Source organism: Geotrypetes seraphini, chromosome 7, assembly GCF_902459505.1.
Source record: "Geotrypetes seraphini chromosome 7, aGeoSer1.1, whole genome shotgun sequence".
Lineage (NCBI taxonomy): Eukaryota > Metazoa > Chordata > Amphibia > Gymnophiona > Dermophiidae > Geotrypetes > Geotrypetes seraphini.
The window spans coordinates 160,219,363-160,243,579 of record NC_047090.1 but is presented as its reverse complement, the minus strand read 5'-3'; the positions used below and the strand labels follow the sequence as shown (position 1 = coordinate 160,243,579).

Here is a 24,217-nt window from a genome sequence, read left to right as displayed (position 1 = left end):
AAAAATCGCTTAAACAGAATTTTAGATTGTGCAATAAACTCCTCGAGAAGAGCAGAGCCTTTTGTAATGAAGAAACCGCGAAAATGGAAGACTCTGTTTGAGATGGGGAGGATGAAAACTGTCAAAATGTAGGTTTGCAGTGCAATGTGGTAGTCAATATGTTTAATGTTAACCCTCTGAATGTCTACATCCTAAAATGTGATGTGCTATAGTCTACCTTGTATGGAAAACTTACTCTTAGAGTGATGGCTGTTCAGCCACTCCACAAAACTAGCAACAGGGCAAAAGAAAAAAAATATCATCAATGTAGTGAAGCCACATATGGATGTGAGAAAACAGAGGGGACTGTTGCAACCAATTGTTCTACAAACTTGGACATGTAAAGATTGGCTACAGACGGGGCCATAGTAGCCCCCATGACCACACCAGATGTTTGTTTATAATATTTACTTTCATACAAGAAAAAGTTTTCGCACATGGCAAGATGTGCCAGCTCAATCAAAAATTCAATAGGAACCCTGATGGGTAGAGAGTGCTGATCCAAAACTTTGGCTAATACTGTCAGACCCTCCTCCTGAGGAATGAAAGTATAAAGAGAATGGACATCTAAAGTGACCATCCATACTGTAGAAAAACCAGTAAAGAAAATGCTATTGTATTGATCTTGCACAAAAAATCAGTGGTGTCCTTAACATAGGAAAACAAATGATTGAAGAAAACAGTCCAGAAATGATTGAAGAAAACAGTTCACAAATGATTGAAGAAAACAGTCCAGAAAATCCAATAGTGGTTTAAGCAAGGAACCCATGCTAGATACTATAGGCTGCCCTGGCGGCTGGTCAAACCTCTTGTATATCATATGGCACTTGGGACACGCCACATGTAGAAACTTGCATTCAGCAACCGTCAAATATCTATTGTCAAAGCCCATTTGAATAAGTTCAGTGATTCTTTTCTGTAAATCAGTTGTAGGATCAGTATCGGGGAAGCTCAATTGATTGCAGATCTCAGTATTATAATCAGATGTAGAATGAATGACGATTGCTCCCCTTTTGTCAGCAGAACGGATGACAAGACTTTTATTCCGCTGTAGACCATGGAGAGCTAGCATTTCATCTCTGGTCAGATTGAATGCATGATGATCTGAACCCCGTTCAATTCTGTCCAAGTCATTAAAAACCAATTCCTTGAATGCAACAAGTAGAGGATCCAAGGGGACTGGAGGAATCCAAGTGGATTTGGCCCTAATAGAGGGATCCTAAGCAAGATCACTAGAACCATCTTCTCTCCCAAAGAAAGATTGTTTAAAAATGAAGAGAACGCATAAAGCGTTCTAATTCAGTGCGCACTATAAATCTGTCATGCTTCTTCATATGTACAAAAGACAATCCCATGTTTTGGGGTAAAGAAAGCTTTAAACTTACAAGTTGTAGATGGATAAAGCAGAGACATTTATTTATTTATTTTTCTATACCAGGGGTAGGGAATTCCGGTCCTCGAGAGCCGTATTCCAGTCGGGTTTTCCCCAATGAATATGCATGAGATCTATTTGCATGCACTGCTTTCAATGCATATTCATTGGGGAAATCCTGAAAACCCGACTGGAATATGGCTTTCGAGGACTGGAGTTCCCTACCCCTGTTCTATACCATTCTCCCAGGGGAGCTCACAACGGTTTGCATAAATTGATTCAGGAACACAAGCTGTTTTCCCTGCCTGTCCCTGTAGTTCCATCTTCTGTTGATTATCGAGATTCATACCAAAACTAATTACAAAATCAAACATTTGCATTGGGTGACTTGCCAACAATCAGCAGGATTCAGAAGCTGATGATTGCCCCTTGAAAGCCATATTGCTGTTGACTTTGATATAAGATTAATCTTTCTTGAAATAGCCACTCAGTAATGGTCTTTAAGCAGGAATTATATTGTCTACAGCATTCTTTTGGTCTCCTGAACATAATCAACCAACTGAATATTGTAGGCAAGCATATGAAAGTCAATTCCAAACCTTCCAATAAGTTTAATTATTCATTTGCCAGTCCAGTATTTTATGGAGACAGCACCTGATGTTGAAAAGCATAAGTGCTTTTCAATATCGACCAGATAATGTACATCTCCAACTAACGTGAAAAATGAAACCTTAAAGTCTACTGAAGTGTTACTTCAACAAGTGGAGGAGTAGTCTAGTGGTTAAAACAATCATCTGAGAACTAGGGTAGTCAAGGTTCAAACCCCTGAAGATATTTGACCTTGGGGTAAGTCATGCCACTCTCACTGCCTGAGCTACCAGTGAAAAAGTGTAAGCCAAATCTATAAGAATAAATATTTTTCCCCTGGAGTCCATTTTGGTGTTTGTAAATTCAAGAGACTGTTGTGCTGATGATGGGTTCTCAACCTCAGATGGATTTTTGTATTCTTGACATTAATAGATGCCTGAAGTTTTGCTAAAACAGAACCTCCCCAGCCTCATTGGTTAAACACGAAAGGAAACTACTTTCAGCATTTCATTATTAGATGAGTTAAAAATTTTGTGGGTTAATATTCACTGGCAGCCATCATTATATTAATTTAAATGCTTGTTGCAGCATTTTGATTAGTACATTTGGGAGCTCATTTTCAAAGCACTTAGACATACAAAGTACCATAGAAACCTAAGGTGCTTTGTGTGTCTAAGTGATTTGAAAATAAGTCTCATAATCAGTGGTGCTGCAAATAGAGAATGACACAGGGACAAATTTTTCCCCGTCCCCGCAGGAACTCATTTTCCCATCCCCGCTAATTTTTTCCTGTCCCTGTCTCATTCCTGCAAACTCCACCCTCATCTGCACAAGCCTCAAACACTTTAAAATCATAAGTGTTCGAGGCTTATGCGGTTAAGGCAGAGCTTACAGGAATGGGGCAGGGACAGGAAAAGAATTAGCGGGGACGGGAAAATGAGTTCCTGCGGGGACAGGGAAAAATTTGTCCCTGTGTCATTCTCTAGCTGCACATATGTGTAGTTTGGTGACCGTTGCCACTACTGTATATTTCAGGGTCAGTATTTAAAGTGATTTAAACAGGCAGAAAAGCCGCCTGCCTGTTTTAATTGCTTATGCTTGCCTAGCCTCTGATATTCAGCAGCACTTAACTGGACAATGCTGTTGAATATTGGCACTCACGGTCATGTTGGAAGTAGCTAGGTGAGGGTAAACTTGAGGAGAACCAAGGGGTTATGTCCACAAAGCTAATTGGGCATGTAGGACCACATAATAAGCAGTCCTAATTTTGCCCAGTTAGCTATGAGGGTGCTGGCATTAAATATTGGCAAGCCCCCTAAACTCTTCAGGTCCTGGCCTGCACAGTACAGTGTCCTCTCTTCCTTCTCACCCACCCTGGCTGGCTCTAATCACCCCTTCCACATCTCAACACACTGACTACCCCTCTCTTTTGGCTTACCTTAGTCCCTGGTGGTCCAGTGGGGTGATGGAGGCAAGGGTGAACCCCATTTGCTCATGTCCCTAGCAGCTGCATTGTAAAAATAGCTTCTGTGACCTTTAGAGACTACTGCTAGAGGTTGTGACATTCATTTTTACAATGGTGCTTCTAGGGTCATGAGCAAATGGGGTTTGCTCCTATCCCCATTGCCCTGATGGACTAAGGCTTGGGGGACAGGAGGGGATCCAAGACACTCTTCTTAGGCAGGTCCCAGCCAATATTCAAGTGTTTTATGTGGATCCTGGCTGAATATCAACTGGGACCTGCATAAGAGCCAGCAGCCTGACCGAATCTGGTCACATGCCAATATTCAATTGCATGGACATGGCCTGGCATTGAATATTTGAGCCTAATTCTTCCTGTAGTGGACAATGTTTAAAAAAAAACCACTGTGTGCTGCTGGCTGAATATTGACTGGTTAGTTTTAACTTGCTATTTAGTAGACCTATACTAAATGTATAGTGGCTGAATATGAGTTCTATATAGATATAATGGTTAAGGGGCTGGAGGAGTTGCCGTACAATGAGAGGCTAGAGAAACTGAGCCTCTTCTCCCTTGAAAAGAGGAGACTTGAGAGGGGACATGATCGAAACATTCAAGATTTTGAAGGGAATTGACTTAGTAGAGAAAGAGAGATTGTTCATTCACCCTTTCCAAGGTGAAGAGAACAAAAGGGCACTTGCTAAAGTTAAAAGGGAATAGATTCCATACAAACATAAGGAAGTTCTTCACCCAGAGAGTGGTAGAAATCTTCCGGAGGCTGTTATAGGGGAAAACACCCTCCAGGGATTCAAGAAGAAAAGGTTGGTTAAGTTCCTACTGGAACAGAATATACGCAGATAAGGCTAGACTCAAATAGGGCCCTGGTCTTTGACCTAAGGGCTGCCGCGTGAGCGGATTGCTGGCCATGATGGACCACTGGTCTGACCCAGCAGCAGCAAATCTTATGTTCTTATGTTCTAAATGAGTTTTGCGAAGGGCAGTCATAATCCCATCTGATTGCTTGCTTAGAAACTGGCTCTCACACATAAGCAGAACCAATGTGAGGAAGCATGAACAGTTGAACAGCAGGGGAAGTCCCAAAGCAGCCTCCTACCACTCAATTGTTTGGGGCATTTTTATTTTTTTACACATGCACAATATCTGCCCCATTAAAAAAAAGAAGGCAAATTGAGCTGCCCCCTCCCCTCTGGCAGTCCCCTGAAGAAAAATAGAGAGGCAAGATGAATGCCCACTCCCTCTTGCTGCCATATCACTTAAAGAACCCCTCCCTTCCTGTACTTTAATAAAAATCAGCAGGAGGGTTACAAAGCCCCTCCTGCCACCGTGACCCCCATGCCGAACTGACCGAGCCACCTGGACCCCCTTCCCCTTCCTCCCTCCTCATACTTTACAAAAAATTGGCAGGATGAATGCCCACTCCCTCTTGCTGCCATATCACTTAAAGGACCCCTCCCTTCCTGTACTTTAATAAAAATCAGCAGGAGGGATACAAAGCCCCTCCTGCCACCGTGACCCCCATGCCGAACTGACCGAGCCACCTGGACCCCCTTCCTCTTTCTCCCTCCTCATACTTTACAAAAAATTGGCAGGAGGGATGCCTACTCCCTCCTGCCACCAGATGGAAAAGTAGATAGATATACTCTCTGAGGGTGACCAAAGCTATGTCTAGGCTCTATCTTATGGCTCCAAACTTAAAACTGTTTGTTCTTCCAAAGGTGATTTCCACAGTAGCGCAAGTGACCAAATGCACCTCTCTTCCTAGTGAAGGTGGATTGATGCTAAAGGACACATAGGACTGTAAAAGACAGTTTGAAGTGCTGGCTTTAGGTATTAAAACTGCAGCAGCTGCCTCCTTCGTGGCACAGGCCTGCCATACCAGATTGTGGTCTATCTCCTTATATCTTGGAGACTCCTGTCCCCACATGTTTAAGGAGGGAGTGGATTATGTGGATTATGACATCATCAGAGTCCTGAGTAAGGTTTCAGCCTACTTCATTTCTGCCCACCAGATGCTCTGGATCAGAAAATGGGTAGGCGACTCAGCCTCCAAGGCCACTCTCAGCAGATTTTCCCTTCAAGGGACAGATGATGTTTGGTAAAGGGCTGGATGACCTCATGGCCAGTGTGGTGGATCGCTATCCCAAATCCCTCCCAGATAGTAGGAGCCGTCAATCTACTGGGAGCGGCAGAGGCAATTTTCATGCCTCTAGGAGATCCTTCCAGGTTTTCCTCTGGCTACTCTTCTCAAAGACCTTTTCAGGGGTCCAGACAGAGATTTAGCAGTTACAAGCACTTCTCGGCTTCCAATAAGCAACAATGATACCAGGACAACGGACAGCCCTCCTCATATTGGAGGGTGGTTGTCAGCATTGTGGGAGGAATGGGAACAGATTTTGTCTGACCTCTGGGTTCTGGACATTATCTGGGAAGCGCACAGGATCAAGATTTTTTGACCCCCCTACAGATCTGTTTCTTGATTCTTCAGCCAGCCGGTTGGAGAAGGAGGCCAGAGTCCAAGCAACAGTGCAACATCTCTTAAGAACATAAGAATAGCCTTACTGGGTCAGACCAATGGTCCATCAAGCCCAGTAGCCCGTTCTCACGGTGGCCAATCCAGGTCACTAGTACCTGGCAAAAACCCAAAGACTAGCAACATTCCATGCTGCCGATCTTTCTCAATAACAGACTATGGACTTTTCCTCCAGGAAATTGTCCAAACCTTTCATCAAACCAGCTACGTTATCCGCTCTTACCACAACCTCTGGCAAAGCGTTCCAGAGCTTAACTATTCTCTGAGTGAAAAAATATTTCCTTCTATTGGTTTTAAAAGTATTTCCTTGTAACTTCATCGAGTGCCCCCTAGTCTTTGTAATTTTTGATGGAGTGAAAAATAGATCCACTTTTACCCGATCTACACCACTCAGGATTTTGTAGACTTCAATTATATCTCCCCTCAGCCTTCTCTTTTCCAAGCTGAAGAGCCCTAACCGTTTTAGTCTTTCTTTTATGCAATGTCATCTCAGTAACAACTATACAAAAATAGACAAATATACCCCCTCCCCTTTTACTAAACCGCGATAACGGTTTTTAGCGCAGGGAGCTGTGCTGAATGCCCTGTGATGCTCTCGATGCTCATAGGCTCCCTGCGCTAAAAACCGCTATTGCGGTTTAGTAAACGGGGACCATAGTGCAAAATATAGACAGCAGATATAAATTCTCAAAATGGACCATTTTGATCACTAAATTGAAAATAAAATCATTTTTCCTACCTTTGTTGTCTGGTAATTTCATCAGTCTCTGGTTGCACTTTATTCTTCTGACTGTGCATCCAATATTTCTTCCCTTCTTTCAGCCTCCTGTATGCTTCCTCTCCTCCAGACCGCATTCCCTCCCCCAACTTTTTCTTTCTTTCACCCTGTCCCCTTCTTTCTTTCTCTCTCCCTGCCCCATTTCTTTCTTTCTCCATACCCTCTTTCTGTATATCTGTCTTTCTCTCTCCATGCCCCTTTCTGTCTGTCTCCTGTCTCCCTTCTTTCTTTGTCTCCCTGTCTCCCCCTTTCTTTCTTTCTTTCTCCCTGTCCTCCCCCAAGCCACCGCCATTGGGGAATATGCCGCCACCACCGCAGGGGAACAGGCTGCCATTGCCACCATTGGGGAACAGGCCGCCGCCAAGTTCTGAGCTCTCCCTGCTTCCCTTCCCCATAAAGAGGACGCTGAAGCGCAGGGCCGACCAACTGTCGCCATCCGACGTCAATTCTAACATCGGAGAAGTTCCAGGCCAGCCAGGTGGCTGGCCCAAAACTTCCTCTCCAACGTCAGAATGACGTAGGATGGCGAGAGTTGGTTGGCCCTGCACTTCAGCGTTCTCTTTATGGGGAAAGGAAGCAGGGAGAGCTCAGAACTCGACGGCGGCCTGTTCCCCTATGGCGGGTGTGGCGGCCTGTTCCCCAATGGCTGTGGCTTGGGGGAGGGCAGTGAGAAGGGAAGGGAAGCAGGTTGGGCATCCCTGCTCTAGACGAACCGTGAGCCGCACTCAAATGGTTAAAGAGCCATATGCGGGTTGTGAGCTGCAGTTTGCCGACCACTGCGCTGGACAATGCTACAATCAGAAATGGACTAGATTTTCTGCTTGGTGCAACATTCATCACAAGGAGCCTCAATCTACCTCCTTGTCTTCAGTTTTGGATTATCTGTTGCATTTATCTCAATCAGGCCTCAAATCCACATCCATTCGAGTCCATCTCAGTGCAATTGCTGCTTTCCATCAACCTATTGAAGGGAAACCTCTTTCTGCTCACCCTGTGGTTTCCAAATTTATGAATGGACTTTTCAATGTCAAACCACCTCTCAAACCGCCTCCAGTGGTTTGGGATCTCAATGTTTTTCTTGCTCAATTGATGAAGCCTCCTTTCGAACCAATAGATTCGGCTCATCTTAAATATCTCACTTGGAAAGTGGTTTTTCTAATTGCTCTCACCTCCGCTGGCAGGGTCAGCGAGCTCCAAGCTTTAGTTGCAGACCCACCTTTCACAGTATTCCATCATGACAAGGTGGTCCTCCATACTAATCCTAAATTCTTACCTAAAGTGGTTTCAGAATTTCATCTCAATCAATCTATTGTACTTCCAGTGTTTTCCCCAAAACCTCATTCTCACCCTGGAGAAACAGCTCTTCACACTCTGGACTGTAAGCGTGCTTTGGCTTTCTACTTGCTACACACTCAACCACATAGATCTGCACCTCAACTTTTTGTCTCCTTCGATCCAAAGAAGTTGGGACATCCGATTTCCAAGCGGACCATCTCCAACTGGTTAGCTGCTTGCATCTCTTTCTGCTATGCTCAGGCTGGACTCCATCTACAGAGTTGAGTCACAGCCCATAGAGTCATAGCCATGACGGCATCAGTAGCTTTCCTCAGATCTACTCCTATTGGGGAAATCTGCAAAGCTGCCACTTGGTCCTTGGTTCATACATTCACTTCTCATTATTGTCTGGATATTTTTTCCAGAAGGGATGGCCATTTCGGCAAGACAGTGTTACAAAATTTATTCTCCTAAGTTGCCAACACTCCCACCATCCCATTTTGGTTAGCTTGGAGGTCACCCACATTGAGAATATGCTGCCTGCTTGTCCTGGGATAAAGCACAGTTACTTACCGTAACAGGTGTTATCCAGGGACAGCAGGCAGATATTCTCACAACCCACCCACCTCCCCTGGTTGGCTTCTCTGCTAGCTATCTGAACTGAGGAGAGATGCACCCTATGCAGGGCGAGAAGGCACTTGTGCAATGTGGTGTGGCAGTCGCAAACTTTCTGAAGTTCTACAAGCAAGTTTGCTTGCGAAGCTGTCTACATCTGGGCTCTGTGGATGACGTCACTCACATGTGAGAATATCTGCCTGCTTTCTTGAGATAAGGAGACCAGAATTGAACATAATATTCCAGCTGAGGTTGCACCATGGAGTGATACAGGGACATTATAACATTCTTAGTCTTGTTAACCATCCCTTTTTTAAAATAATTCCTAGCATCCAGTTTGCTTTTTTGGCTGCCATCACACATTGGGCTGAAGGTTTCATCATATTGCCTACGATGACACCCAGATCCTTTTCTTGGGTGCAGGCTAAGTCTGCACCACTTGGTCAAGCCTACTACTACTACTACCCTTAATGGCCTTGGTTCTAGGTTCTAAATTTGTGAACTGGACCTGGTTGAGTGTGGAGTATGGCTCCACAGTTCCAAATTATAACTGCCAAATCATAACTTGGTGAATTTTGCAACTTGGATCCCATGGAACCCTTACCATAAGGAGTGTGTGTGGGTGCTTGGTCTTTCACCTACCCTGGATCTGAATCTTGGAGGGTCCCTGAACTCACACTGGTTCCAGTATGTGATCATGCTGGAGGCCCCTCTCTTGGGGGGCAAATGATGCAGAAGTGACAATGCTCTGTCAGAAAGTCCCTTGATCTCTGAGGTAGGGGGGGGGAGGCAAGGGACCTGTCAAGGCCCTTCAATCATTTTCCCTTTATAAAATACTGCCCCATATTATGCTGGTAGAGTGAGATGTCTCAGCTGTGGCCCTCTATAAGTTTTTGGACACTATATCCTTTCTTTCTGTAGGAGATGGATAAGTATTGGAAGAACCCCAAAGTGGATGCCCTGGTTATGGAAGTCGCCAAGAAAATTACTGTTTTAGTGGAAGGGGGCTCGGTTCTCAAAGAGATGCACAACAAGAAGGTGGAACAGCAACTGAAGTAGGGTTTTTTCTCAGCGGAGGCCAGGGTGCAGGTCACTATGTATGGTAGCATATGGTGAGAGTTGTGTTATGCTGACTACAGCAACTGCTGGAGTCCAGGGCAGTCTTCATAGCTGATATTCTTTATGATCTGATGCACATTACCTCACATTCGGTGTCCTCCACAATTCTTGCCCAGAGGTAGCTCAGACTGTTTTATTAGACTGTGGATGTGGAATCCAAAAAACTTCTCAGTCAGTTGCTCTTCAGGGCTAGTTATTTATTTATTGAGATTTATTAACCGTCTTTATGAAGATATTCTCTCTTTGGAGAGGACTTGGAGATTCTGCTCAAGATCATGAGGTGGGGTGAGCTCACCCTCTCCGGCTTCCTGAGTTCCTCTAGAAAGGGACCCAGCATACCCCCTCAGCCAAAGCCCAGGGTGATAGTCGCTTTCAGTAAGATAAGTTACAGGCAGAGATGTCGGTCTTTCCTGGAGACCCGAGTGGTTCAGTTTGCTGTGGTTGAGTTTCTCCTGCTGATCTGGGAGAGAATGGTTCAAATGATGGCTAACAATGCTATAGCTAGGGGCCTGTATATCAACAAGGTGAGAGGCAGCAGGGGTCAGACATGGCCCTGGAAGCAGTAACCTTTGCTCGGAGGAAGCTAACTTTCTGGCATTGTCAGTACCCTACATATCTAGCAAAAACAATATTCAAGGAAATTTTTCTGGACTGGTAGGGACAGCCGGTTCTCTCAATCTTATGGTCTCGAGCAGGAATGGCAAGGCAGAGCGCTTTTTCAGCTGCAGGATGGTCATTGGTTCCCTGATCCAGCATCTTTCCACTGTGGTTTTTTCATTGGCTGGTTACGTCGCAGGATAGAGCATCATTCCTTTCTAGTTTTTCTGGTGGCTTGGGATTGGCCATGAAGGCCATTGTGCATGGATCTGGTTCATCTTCTTGTGGATGGGTCGAGGACTGCTCAAGCAGCTTCTGGTGGAACTGGAGGATCCAGATCCATTTTCACTTACAGTTTGCCTCTCAAGATGCATCTCTTAGCAAGGAAAGGGTTTTTTCTTCCATGGTTATTGCTACCTTGCTCAAAACCTGCAAGTTTGGAAGGAATTTTTGTAAACACTTCTGTCTCCATGGAAGGCTTGATCCCAGAGGTGCTTGCAGCAGAGGTTCAATCAAGCTCTCTCTCTCTTATCCACCTGGCAGCTCTCTCCTGTTGCTGGGATATGGTTTTGGATCTTTCCATGGCAGCTCAGAAGGGAACATTGCTAGGTTTTTAAAGGGGTCACCTACTTGTGGCTTCCCTTTCGGCTGTCTCTTCCCTCTTGGCATTTGAATTGAATGCTGAATGTCCTCTCTGGAACTCATAGGGTCGGTTTCAATCAAGGATCACACTTCAAAGATGTCTTTCTGGTGACAATTGCTTTGGCCAGGAGAGTGTTGAAGCTTCAGGCTTCAGGATCCTTTTTGGGATCTATATATCTTTTCTCGGAGGACTTTGCCTATCCTCACAGTCTCCTCCTTTCTGTCCCTTCAGTTAGGATCAGGAGATCTGCTTGCTCTCCGTTTGTGGATTAAGGCTCAGATTCGGGAGTCAGGAGGCCAAACAAACTGTACATCTGCAGAGTTCAGCTCCAGTACTTGAGGGAGAGACAGCCCTTATGCTCCTTTTTTGGTTTAAAAATTGTATTATTCCTCAACAAGTAGGACTGAATCAGGCACACAAATGGGGTGACATCATTGAACAGTTCTGGAGTTCAGGATCATTTAACAGCTGATTCATAGAAATCCATAGAAGCATCTCAAGAGTGTATTATTTAAAGCTCCTTGTATGTTACATGAGTCCAATTACAGGACACATTTGTCTTTTACCAAGGCTTAATTTGTGCTGGAATGGCGCGGAATGATGTTCTGGTATTTTTTGGTGTCAGGCAGTGACATCACCACCCATATGTTCTTCTCTCTCCCCCCCCCCCTCACATTCAGGCTTTTCTCACTTATTCTCCTCAGTTAATGACAACCCTCCCTCAACCCCCCCACTCCAAATTATTTCCAAAGCTTTCTTTTAAGAGGTTGCCAGCAGCAAGTAGTGATTCACAATGTACTGCTCGTGCCAACTCGGAACCTTCTGTCTGATGCAACTTCCTGTTTCTGCACAAATACAGTGTTTCCCCGCGAATTCGCGGTTTGCGGACTCGCTCATTCGCGGTCTGCTCCAACCGCCTCTTCCTGTAGTAAAGTTTGGCTACACCAATCAGGAGCTGCGTGTCAAAGCAGCTCCTGATTGGTGTATCCTGACTTTACTACAGGAAGAGGCGGTCGGGAGCAGACCGCGAGTGATTTTCTTCACCCGCCGGCACTCCAGCTACCCTCTTCTGCCTCCTGCCTTTTGACAGGTGAAAAACCGTATTTGCGGTTTTTCAAAATTTACAGGGGTTCCTCAAACGGAACCCCCACGAATTTCGGGGGAGTACTGTAAAATACTGTGTGTGTAGGAATAAGTTCACGTCTGGTCATGGCCCTGTCCCACCCCAACCCCAGTTCCACTTCCTTTTTGTTTACAAATTAAGCCCTGTCCTTTGCAACCGTTAAGTTGCTGCAGTTATTACAAACAAATAATCCTTCACCTTAAAAATACAAACTGTCACTTCCTTTACATTACATCATATTATAGGGAAGTTTTTAACACCCAAAACAATCCCTTAAATCACCCAAGAACCCCCTAACTAAGCTTCCGAAATTGTGGGTCAGAATCCCAAATGGAGTTACAAAACCTGCATTTGGGAAGATCACAACCTAGGTGGAATCTCCATAAGTACATCATTATTCTGCAACTCTTGAAGGATCAACAGTTTTATTTGGCCACAATCATAGGGTCACAGCAGCAAAAAGATTGGGAAGCACTGCTCAGACTTAAACCCTACCCTGCTACAAAAAGCTTAGGTCTAACTTCCCAGTGCACTGTAGAGAATCAAAGCCTGTTTTATTTTTCCCCCCTAAGATTATTAGTTCCTAAAGCATTTCTTGTAAGACAAAAAGGCTGCTGTTAAAAATGGAAAGATATATTCTCTTATCAATTTGCCTTTCTCATGGCTTCTAACTGAAACTTTTACTGCACTTCTGTCTCTAATTATTAGTGATATGAGGGGTACTATATAAAAAAAAAATAAAGGTGATCTAGCCCTTCCATTTTTCCTCTTAAGTACATGGTGTTATAGCATTTCTCCTGGCCACCTATACTATATTTTAATACTAGCAAGTAGATTTTTTTTCCTGATTTATTGAGGAACGTGCAGGACACAGATACAGTATTTGTTTTTGGTTGTGACTCAAATGTGCATGTACATAAAATTTTAATTTCCTTTGTGCTCGATCGATGTAAATGTTCCCATCTTTTGCTCATTCTCTTTCATTACTGAAAAAAAAGAGACTGCATTTGGTGGAAGCTTTGATTAATATAAACTTGGGCCTGAGGTGAGCCTGTGGGAAATACTTGCTTTCTGCAAGATGGTGAACGAGATGTGCATCCTATTAGAGTAAGAATGAGGATGCTACATTATATACTGGGCAGAGTCGTTTCACATCCCGGCTGAAAACGAAGGGAAACATGGTTGGTAGCAGTTTATTTTCTGTCACTACTCCCTGTGATTTTGCTCTCCTGTTTTCCTCTTTTGAACAGAAGTTGCAAAGCGCTGCCAGGAGAGGGAAAATCTTGGTATGCTGGTGTGGTCCCCTAACCAGAATCTATCTGAAGCTAAATGTAAGTCCTGGATTATTTACTGTTGCTTAAATGTTTTATAAATTTAAGGATATATAATATATGTATGCATATTTATATATAATATGTGTGTGTAAATAATATAAATATATCACGGCGGCAGACAGGTTCTAGATGAATTTTCATGCATTCTTTTCATACTTTAAAGTTAACAGATACTTTCAGTGTTTTTACTGAAACAGAGGAAGTAGCAAATCCAGAGAGATGATGAAATCTTAGGCTATTGCACACATTTTGGAAAGCTCAAAATTTAAAAGCAAGAGAGCAGTAATGTAATGATTAAACTGGCCCTTCCCCCACCCCAAAATTTTTAAACTCTTGGTCAGTGTTGCTTTAAAATGCTGACTGCAGTATTTGGGGGGGAGGGGTAGACAGGGTTTGACATTGTGTTGTATGGTATTTGGTATTATTTCTCTACCTGCAGTTGTTTTTCCTGAAAAAAAGCATTTGAAAGTACTAGGAATTGGGGATTAGCTTCAACTCTGGAATAAGCATACATTTCTGCAGTGTGCGAGATTTGGGGGGGGGGGGTAATGATGGGAGGGATAATTGCCTGTCAGTTATTTGAATTTATTTCCTTCCTTGTCATCATCATCAGATGATTCCAGAGACTTGTTAAGTTACAACCATCTAATAGCAGGTTGAGATAACATTAAACTGAGCTCTGTCACAAAGGAATGGCATGCTTCTTGGTCAAACAAATCCAATCAAAAAAAGAAGTGAAGGAACAAATACACTCTAAATATTAATCAACTCCACTATACTTTAACTTCTTCGCGGCATGGCTCAGGGCAAAAAATCGTTTTAAAAGGAGGAAAAAGCCTCAAGACTTCAGCTCAACTTCACAGACATCACTGGCATAAAAAAAAACCTCCGGAACACTGCTAAGTGGTGAATTTAAGGGCAATGCAACCAAGTGAGCACTAATCGTGTTAAACACCCCCCTAGGTGGACCTGCTTTTCGTGGTACACCAATCACTTCTTCAGGGCTATGGGGTAGAACGTGCTACAACAAATAATGTGAAATAAACTTTATCCTGCTCTACATGTATTTAAATCATAAATTGAACAGCACAGGTACTGCGACATTGCTGCTTCCCTCGGTCAACCTCAGCGTTCAGAGCATGGCACCACTGTGTTAAATCCACCCTCCTATTGATATCACTGATGACTGGAAAGGGGGGCGTGGCAGACAGGCAACAGATTGACACTTGACGGTAGAGACAGACAATATCGGAGATGGCACATACCAACATGGACTTGGCTGTGGGAGGCCACAGTCCGTGTGCAGCCTGTAAGGCCTGTGACAATATGGTATCTATCACGGAATTTGTGAACCCTTTTAATCAGCGAAAATACATTTTGCACATGCCACCACGTGTGACACTGCTTTTGTGGTATATGTGGTAGTGTGTCCGTGTCAGAAACTATATGTTGGCCACACAAGCAGGAAACTGAGGTTGAGACTGACAGAACACCGGAGTGCACTGAAGCGAGAATTAATTCAGGCAGCTATGGGTCCAACATTGTTTGCAGCTTTCTCATTCCTTTGCTGAACTGCGTTGTTTTGTGGTGGATCACATCTCCTCTTCTATTAGGGGAGGCAACCGAAGACTAGTTTTGCAACAGCGTGAACAATTTTGGATATACACGACACCAGGAAGTACTTCTTCACCGAAAGAGTGGTTGACAATTGGAATGGGCTTCCAATGCAGGTGTTCGAGGCCAGCAGCGTGCCAGATTTTAAGCATAGATGGGATGCTTATGTCGGATCTCTAAGAGGGTAGAATTAAGGGGATGGGTCATCAGAGTGGGATCTCTCAAAGGGTAACTAGGGGAGAGGGTCAATAGAGTGGGCAGACTTGATGGGCTTTGGCCCTTTTCTGCTGTCACTTTTCTATGTTTCTATGACTACAGTAGAGCCCAAGGAATTGGTTCTATTTCTATCACTTGTGCGATGGCCATTTCAAACCCCTTCAGTATTGTCTGTCTCTACTGTCAAGTATCAATCTGTTGCTTGAGTATAGTGGAGTTGATTGATACTCTTTGGTCAGCCAGTATTCCAGCAGACGGATGGATGGTCTCTCACAATCTCCTGGTCTTCTTTGCTACTTTGCTCCTCTTCTGAGTTTCTCGGTGCCATTGAGCTGGGAGTGTTTAGGCTAAGTAGTGCCCACTTTAGGGGTACACTTAGTGGTGCCAGGTTCTTCTTCTACCCCATCCTCCCTTCATGCCGATGCCTCATTCTCCTTTCTCACAAAAAGGGCATTTTTGGGGGCATCTTTTAAGTGCTTACGGTCACATTTTGGAGGGAGTTAAATTGGTTCTGAGCCACTTTACAGTGGTGAGTACACCTTTAAGTTTCTTTTCCTTTCTAGCTCAGCTGAGACTATTAAGTGCTGCTCTTCATGCTGGACGTGAAGAGCAGCGGCAGGGCATGGTTCGGGATGTCCTTCAGGGTCAGAGCCTTCAGATTTGTCGGGACCATCGGGTTCCCACACAATACCTGTTGGCCAATACCTGTGGCCATTTTGAAAATCCGTGGGTGATGGCTCTCCCTGTGGTTTTCTCAACCAGCTGATTTCAGTGTGCCTCTTTCTCCTATGGCTGACATTATTGCTCATCGCCTGAGTTTATTTTCTTGCTTCAAGCTTATTCTTACTCAAACTCTTCTGGCTCTCAGGGTTTATCTCAGGCATTTTTTTTTAAGATCTCCTCCTCTAATGAAAGGTCTGGACACTGTTCTTGAGCCTGAGCTTTTGATATTCTTTTTCAGTGTGATTCCTCTTTCCATTTCTGTCAGCTGGTGTTTCTGCATCTAATTATACTACCTGACTGTAACTCTGGACCTTTATAATAATGAAACCTCCTAAGGAGAGGGGGTTAATTGAGAAATTGGGGATAGTGATTTTGGTCACAGTGAATTTTAAAAGCAGATTTGCTTTTTGTCTGAACTGTGGTGGAAAATAAGGGCAATTTCTGTCATTTCTGCCATGGCAGTAGAATTGTATTAAATTTGAAATGGTTACATCCCTGGCCTAATAATAAAAATAAAAGGCAGCTCAATTAAGTGCCTCCCCTAGAGTTTCTCCCTTTTATCATTTCCCAGGTGTGGATCCTAAGGTCAGTTTCTTGCTAATCTAGTAAGCTGTATTTGTGAATATGTTGAAACATATTACTGGTCATGTGTATGTCAGTTCTCATATCAGCTGCATGTTGTGCATTATGTATTTTAATTCTTCACAGCATAAGATCTCTATACATTTGTGCTGTAGATGACTGTTTATCGTGACCTGGGACATTGACTGCAGGAGCCAGTTCTATGGGTCTTGTGGGTGCTTTAGCACCTCAAACATTGGGCAAATGCCTTTACTTTGTCCAAGTATGGATAAATGTGATGGTTTTAGCACCCTCAATCATTGACTCCTATCAATATTCCCTCTAATTTTTGCTGGCACATGTGCACAAGAAAACCATTTCGTGCACGTTATCCCAGGACAAGCAGGCAGTATATTCTCACATGCGAGTGACGTCATCCATGGAGCCCAGTACGGACAGTGCAAAAAGTGTATTATCACTTTAAATCTTTTAAAGGTCTCGAGACTGTCTGTACTGGTGTCTTCCCATCCGACGTTGGCTCACAGAACCATATGTTCTCAATTTTCCGTAGAGCTGAAAAGCTGTGTTCTTTTGGAGTCAGTCCAAAAGTATGTCAAGCTCGTATTTTGTGTCTTCCTGATAATTATTTTTGTCATAGTTTTACTTTCTATTCTTTTTTCTACTTCCTTTTTGTAAAAATGTCCATTTTTCCCATTTTAATTTTTGGGCCTTCTGACTCTAGCAAGCCTGTTTTCAGGCCAGGAGCGTTGAGCCTTTTTTGGGTACAAATTTACTCACCTCCCAGGACCATTGAGTCCCTTGATCTTGTGTCAGCGGTCTTCCCCTCCATGTCAAAGCCTTCCAGTGGCTTTAAATGGTGCACTCGGTGCAACAGGACCATTTCAGTCACTGATCCACATAATTGGTGGCTTCAGTGCCTTGATCCTGCTCACCATCCAGACTCTTGTTAGTGCTGCTCTACACTTCAAAAAAGGTTGCTGAAGATTAGACAGCTGCAGTTCAAAAAACTTTTCAGATTGCCATTGGGAGCATCGAGGATGTTCTGATGCCAAGCCATAAAGACCATCTTCAGCATCGAAGTTGGCACCGACATCGACACCTCAGTCGATGTTGGCATCCTCACTGCTGGCACAACCGGGAACCTTCCAAGATTGCCTTCTCAATCAAGTAGTACTGATCCAAACAGACAACCAAGTAGCTATATACTACGTGAACAAACAGAGAGGGACATGGTCTCACTCACTTTGTCAAGACGTAATATAGATATGGACCTGGGTGATTCCTTGCAATATATTTCTCAAAGCTGTTTATCTAGCAGGAAAACAGAACATTCTGACAGATAAACTGAGCAGATTCCTTCAACCTCACAAGTGGTCACTCAGCTTGGCTACTTTACTCTCTCTTTGGAGAACTCAACAGATAGATCTTTTTGTTTCCCTGAACAATTACAAACTTCCGGTCTTCTGTTCCAGAATATATACTCCCAATCAACTAGAAACAGATGCTTTCCTGCTTGTCTGGACGGATACGTTTCTCTATGTATTCCCTCCAATTCCTCTAATCGGGAGGACTGTATTCAAGCCCCGACAAGAACCAGTCACCATGATACTCGTAGCTCCTTGATGGCTGAGACAACCCTAGTTTCCTCTTTTTCTTTAACTCAGTATATGGGAACCTATTTCCAATCTTGCTAACATAGAATGAGGGGACCCATCTCTATCTTAATCTGTGTCCATTAACTAACTCTCACAGTGTGGGGTCTCTCTCCAACCGAGTAGATACGTTCACCCTATCTGCACCAGTATCAGCTATCATAGAAACTTCCAGGAAACCTTCCACGCAGTGTTGCTACCGCTTCAAGTGGACTCGTTTCATACTCTGGTGTTGCCGACAGATATTACTTCTGGACACATGTACTCTGTCATCAGTCCTTGACTATCTCCTGTACCAACTCTGGTTTTAAAACCACTTCAGTAAGAGTACATCTCAGTGCTATTAGTGCTTTTCATACACTACTGGATAACAAAACCAAACTAACTTTGTTCGGATGGGGGATTACATCATGAAATTGTTGTCTGAATGGGAACGTCTGGAAGAGTGGAATGCAGTGTTCAAAACTGAAAGGAGTTATTGTAAGAACAACAAACATTTTTGTGAGGCAAGTAAGTAAAAGTAAGAGGAAAAGAAGGCCATCAAAAGTAGTAGCTGAGAAGGTAAGGAATAAGAGGTTAACTTTCATAAACTACAAAAGATCACAGAAAGAGGAAGACATGTAAAAATATCTGGAAAAATTGAGATGCTGGTTGAGTAGTCAGGAAAGCAAAGATACAAATGGAAGAAGCCTTTTATCAGTTGTGTTGTAGCTGATGCAAATTCTTTTTAGCTAGACCAGTGTACAGGGCATTATAGTATTCTAGTTGTGATATTATCGTGGCATGGACCACTGTGTTTTTTCAATATATAGAGAGAGATTTTGTGGCTTTTGTAGATGTTAGAGACAATTTTTAAAGGTTGTTTGAATTTGTGGATCAGAGCAAGTGATGAATCTAGCATTATCCTGAGATTCCTGACCTGTGATTTTATGGGGAGTTCATACTTCCCAAAAGATATCTTGAAGTCAGGTTTTTGTCCCCTTATGTTAGGAACCCAAAGAATCTCTGTTTTAATTGGGTTTAGGCAAATTTTGTTCATTGGCCATTCCTGAGTTGGGTTAGACAGACAGTCAGTTTATTCAAAGCTATGGATAGATCTGGTTCATTGGATATGAGTGGTTGCGCATCATTGGCATAGATATAGAATTGTGTATCCACTGACTGAAGCAGCTCAGCCAGAGGCTTAAGATAGATATTAAATAAGATGAGAGACAGTATGAACCCCTGTGGCACCCCACAGTTAGTACCCTAGGTAATGATGTTCTGTTGTTGAACAGAACTGATTGTTGTCTGTCTGACAAATAGGATTTGAACCATGTAAATACAGTGCCACAGATACTTGTTTCTGCCAGTGTTATAAGCATGATTTTATGATCCACAATGTCAAAGGCTGCTGAGAAGTCCAGTAGTGCTAGTATTGAGGCAGATCCACTGTCACAGTTTCTGTGTAGATCATCAAGAAGGGGCACAAGCATTATCTCTGTTCTATACCCAGGTCTGGAACATGGGTCTAAACTGATGGCTCCATGAACCAGTATCAGGCAAGAAGGCACCAGCATAAGCGCAGTACAGGCAGTCTTGAGATGTTCAAAAGATTTAACAAGATAGTACAGGTTTTGCACTGTTCATACCAGGCTCCGTGGATAACATCACCTGTCAGTTCTAAGTTTTCCGTGAAGCTGTGTCTTCAGTATCTCCTCAGTGTGTCAAATTTTGAAGTTTTGTTTATGCCTTCCCAATGTTGTTTTATCATTCTTTTCTTCATAATTCTTCATTTATGTCAATTTGTGGCTTACAGGTCACTTTGAAGCCCTTTTTCGTCCCAGGAAATGACAGCATTTTTCGATGTACTTTCCACTCAAGCTCCCCAAGCCATTGAACCTTTTGACATCACATCAGCCATTTTTCCCGCCACATCAAGGAAGATGCCAAGCAGCTTCAAGAAATGTACTCAATGTAACCAGACCATTTCAGGCTCTGAGACCCACAATTGTTGTGTTCAGTGTCTGGTTTCTGAACACTGGAACATCCGCTATGAACTTTGTCTACGTATGCAATAGAGATTACTCAAAGCCTGACAAATTCAGTGTGATAAACTTTTCAGTTTGGCATTGACATCAAGAATGGTGGGAGATTTAGGGCCTGATGCTCAACCAGTACTGACACTGCTCAGAGAGCATTGAACATTGGGCTCTTTAATTTTCTTAGGAGCCTTTCAAGAAGAACTTTGTCAAAAGCTTTCTGAAAATCTAGACACACTATATCAACCAGCTTACCTTTATCCACATGTTTATTTACAACTTCAAAGAAGTTAAGCAAATTGGTGAGGCAAGACTCTCCTTGGTTGAATCCATGCTGACTCTGTTCCACTAAATCATGTTTGTCTACTTGTTCCATAATTTTATTTTTAATAATTGTTTCCCCTATTTTGCCCAGCACTGAAGTCATGTGCACTGGTCTATAATTTCCTAGATCTTCCCTGGAACCCTTCTTAAAAATTGGTGTAACATTGGCCACCCTCCAATCTACTACAGATAATTTTAGTAACAGGTTACAGATCAGCAGGTCAGAAAGTTTTCATGTTTGAGTTTTTTTCAGTACCCTGGGACGTATACTATCTGGTCCAGGTGATTTATCACTTTTTAACTTGTCATTTTGGCTTAGTACATCTTCCAGGTTCACCGAGATTTCTTTCAGTTCCTCTGCATCATCACCCTTGAAAACCATTTTCAGTTCAGGTAGATCTCTTACATCTTCTTCCATAAAGATGAAAGCAAATAATTTGTTCAGTCTCCCTGAGCACCCCTTCTCCTCTTTGATCATCCAACGGTCCTACGGATTCTATCATAGTTTTTCTGCTTCTGATGTACCTTAAAAAATTGTTACTGTGAGTTTTTGCCTCTCTGGCAAGTTTCTCGTCATATTTTTTAAGCTTTCCTTATCAAAGCTTTGCATCTAACTGCCAGTGCTTATGTCTCTTCTTATTTTTTTCATTTGGATCCTTTTTTTTCCATTCTTAGTTGGATGGGTTTTTTTTGGCTGTAATAATCTCTTTCACTTCATCTTGATGAGGGAGAAGGGAGACATGGAAGGAAACTCATACTATACAAGGGAGATAGAAGATAAGAGACTGGAGTACAGAAGGAATGCTTTTTGGGCTCTAAAAGGGAAGAGAGAAAAGAAAATAAGATGAGAAAGAAAACGAACTAGAGAAAGGAAAGTAATAACAAAAGAATGGATGAAAATATCCAGATGAACACAAGACAGATTTGAAGAACCTTTTTTTAAAATCAATTTCGAAGAACCTTAACATAAAATCATTAATATGTAAATTTAAGAAAATATGATACATAATTGCTGCAGAATCTAAAAAAAAAACAACCAGTGATGCAGAAAACTATCATAATCATAGCAGTAAAAGACGTATTCTCTTTCTTAACCTCCCTGGGATTCTCTACCCCTACCCCAACTGCCACCCATCAGAAAGATCACCATTTAAACTTAATCTATTTTTCGTCCAGGGACCCCTCCTCCTCCCACATCAACTTAACAAATATAACCTTGACTGACACCATCTGGTCAGACCATCTGATGGCTAATTTTCAAATCCTTTGGAACAATACATACCCCAATACTACAATAAAATACAGAAAGAACAATCCAACCACAAGTTTTAGACTAGAGAGTTGCGCAGGGACAGAAATCCCACCCATCCCCGCAAAAGTCCCACCCGTCCCCACCTGTCCCCGTGAGGACTCCCACCCGTCCCTGTGAGGAATCCCTCCGTCCCCACCCGTCCCCGTGAGGAATCCCCTACATCCCCGTGAGGAATCCCCTACGTTCCCGCCCATCCCTATAAACTTCAGAAATAGTTATTTCAGTTAATTATGCTACTGAATTATAGGCTCTGGTAGAAACCCATTTAAAAATAAGCAAAAAGATTTTATTAATTTGGAAATATTAATTGAGAAGAATACATATTTTGTAAACGGGTTGCTACCAGAGCCTCTAATGTTTATAAATTTTTATCAACACAATTAGATCAAGTAGATCAAGGGAGGTCATAATGCCGCTTTATAGAGCAATGGTCAGACCACACTTGGAATACTGTGTCCAACACTGGTCTCCATACCTGAAGAAGGATATAACACTGCTGGAGAAGGTGCAGAGGAGAGCGACGAAGCTAGTAGAAGGTATGGAGAACTTGAGCTACAAGGATCGCCTCAGAAAACTGGGATTATTCACCCTTGAGAAGAGAAGACTGAGAGGGGATCTGATAGAGACTTTTAAATTGCTAAAAGGAATCGACAAAATGGAGCAAGCTCGCTCACCAGCAGGGGGAAAGGATGGAGAGCAAGAAATAGCTTTATTCACATTGGCGAATGCGACCCAGACTCGGACCAGAGGTCATGGCCTGAAGCTGAGAGGGGACACGGCCAGGACAAATGTCAGAAAGTTCTGCTTCACACAGCGAGTGGTGAACGCCTGGAACTCTCTCCCGAAAGAGATGGTGGAAGAAACTACCATTCTAGGATTTAAGGGAAAATTGGACGCACATCTTCTTGCAGGACACATTGAGGGATACGAGTGACTAATGTATGCGTCAGGGTACGCCTGGCTGAGCCTCCGCGTGTGCGGATCACCGGACTGGATGGACCTCAGGTCTGATCCGGTGCAGGTATTTCTTATGTTCTTAATATACTACTTTATCCTGAAGCAAAAATAAATAATAATTTTTTTCCTACCTTTGTTGCAGGGTTTCCGCTTTCCTCATGTTCTCATTCAATTCCTTCTATCCACTGGGTTCATAGAGAACGGCGCGAAAGACAAAAGTGCGCGCCGACAATTGAGCGCAGCGCGCGCTGCTGCGCCGCTCTAAATTACAGTTTTTATGTGCTCCGACGGGGGGTTTTGTTGGGGAACCCCCCCAGTTTACTTAATAGACATCGCGCTGGCGTTATGGGGGGTTTGGGGGGTTGTAACGCTCCACATTTTACTGTAAACTGAACTTTTTCCCTAAAAACAGGGAAAAAGTGAAGTTTTCAGTAAAATGTGGGGGGTTACAACCCCCCACACCCCCCACAACGCCCCCACAACACAGCGCGATGTCTATTAAGTAAAGTGGGGGGATTCCCCCCACACACCCCCGTCGGAGCCCTAAAAACAGTAATTTAGAGCGGTGCGGTGGCGCGCGCTGCGCTCAATTGTCTGGGCGCGCCTTTGTCCCGGCGCGCTTTTGACCTGACACCCATCCACTGTCTCTCTTCTCTCTGCGTCTTCCATTTGCTCTGTTACTGTGCCTCTCCCTTTCTCCCCCCCTTCCAAATTGGTCTGGCACCCATCTTCTTCCCTCCGCTTCCCCCATAGTCTGGCATCTCTGTCTTCCCTGCCAGCATCTTCTCCCCACTCTCTCGTCCCCATTTCATTTCAGCGTCCTTATCTCCCCCCCCATCTTCCCCATGTCCTGTCAGCATCCTTCTCCACCCCTTTGTCTTCCCCAGTGCTTTCAGCGTCCTTCTTCCCCCTCAGTTTTACCCATTTCCCTTAAGCGTCTTCTCCACTCCACCTTTCCTCCCTTTCTCCCTCCCTGCCCCTTACCTTTGTGGCGCTTCCCCACCCGACCGACAACAGAACAGGCCCGGTCGGACAAACCTCCCTGCCCTGTAGCCACGGATCTAAATTACCTTCTTACAGCAGCTGGAGTATTGAAGCTGCTGTAAGAAGGTAATTTAGATTCGTGGCTACAGGGCAGGAGGTTTGTCTGCCGGGCCTGTTGTCGGTCGATCGGGGGAAGAGCCACAAGGGTAAAGGGACCTGACCGGCTGTGCACATTCCCCCCCCCCCCCCCATGGCTGCACCGGGGCGGACCGCCCCCCGCTTTGGTATGCCACTGCCTTCTCCCTACCTGCCCTGCCCGCACACAGCCGACCGGAAGTC

The 24,217-nt window shown here is 43.8% G+C and overlaps 1 protein-coding gene across 5 annotated transcripts in view; it reads left to right on the top strand.

Moving 5' to 3' along the window:
* The window catches only part of RCOR1 (REST corepressor 1), a 266,962-nt gene that overhangs the window by 97,686 nt on the left and 145,059 nt on the right, over positions 1 to 24,217 (top strand). For all 5 annotated transcript variants that reach the window (XM_033953340.1, XM_033953343.1, XM_033953339.1 and 2 more), the window contains exon 3: positions 13,410 to 13,490. In XM_033953340.1, coding sequence (XP_033809231.1) covers positions 13,410 to 13,490 — 81 coding nt within the window. The remainder of the gene's footprint in view (positions 1 to 13,409; positions 13,491 to 24,217) is intronic.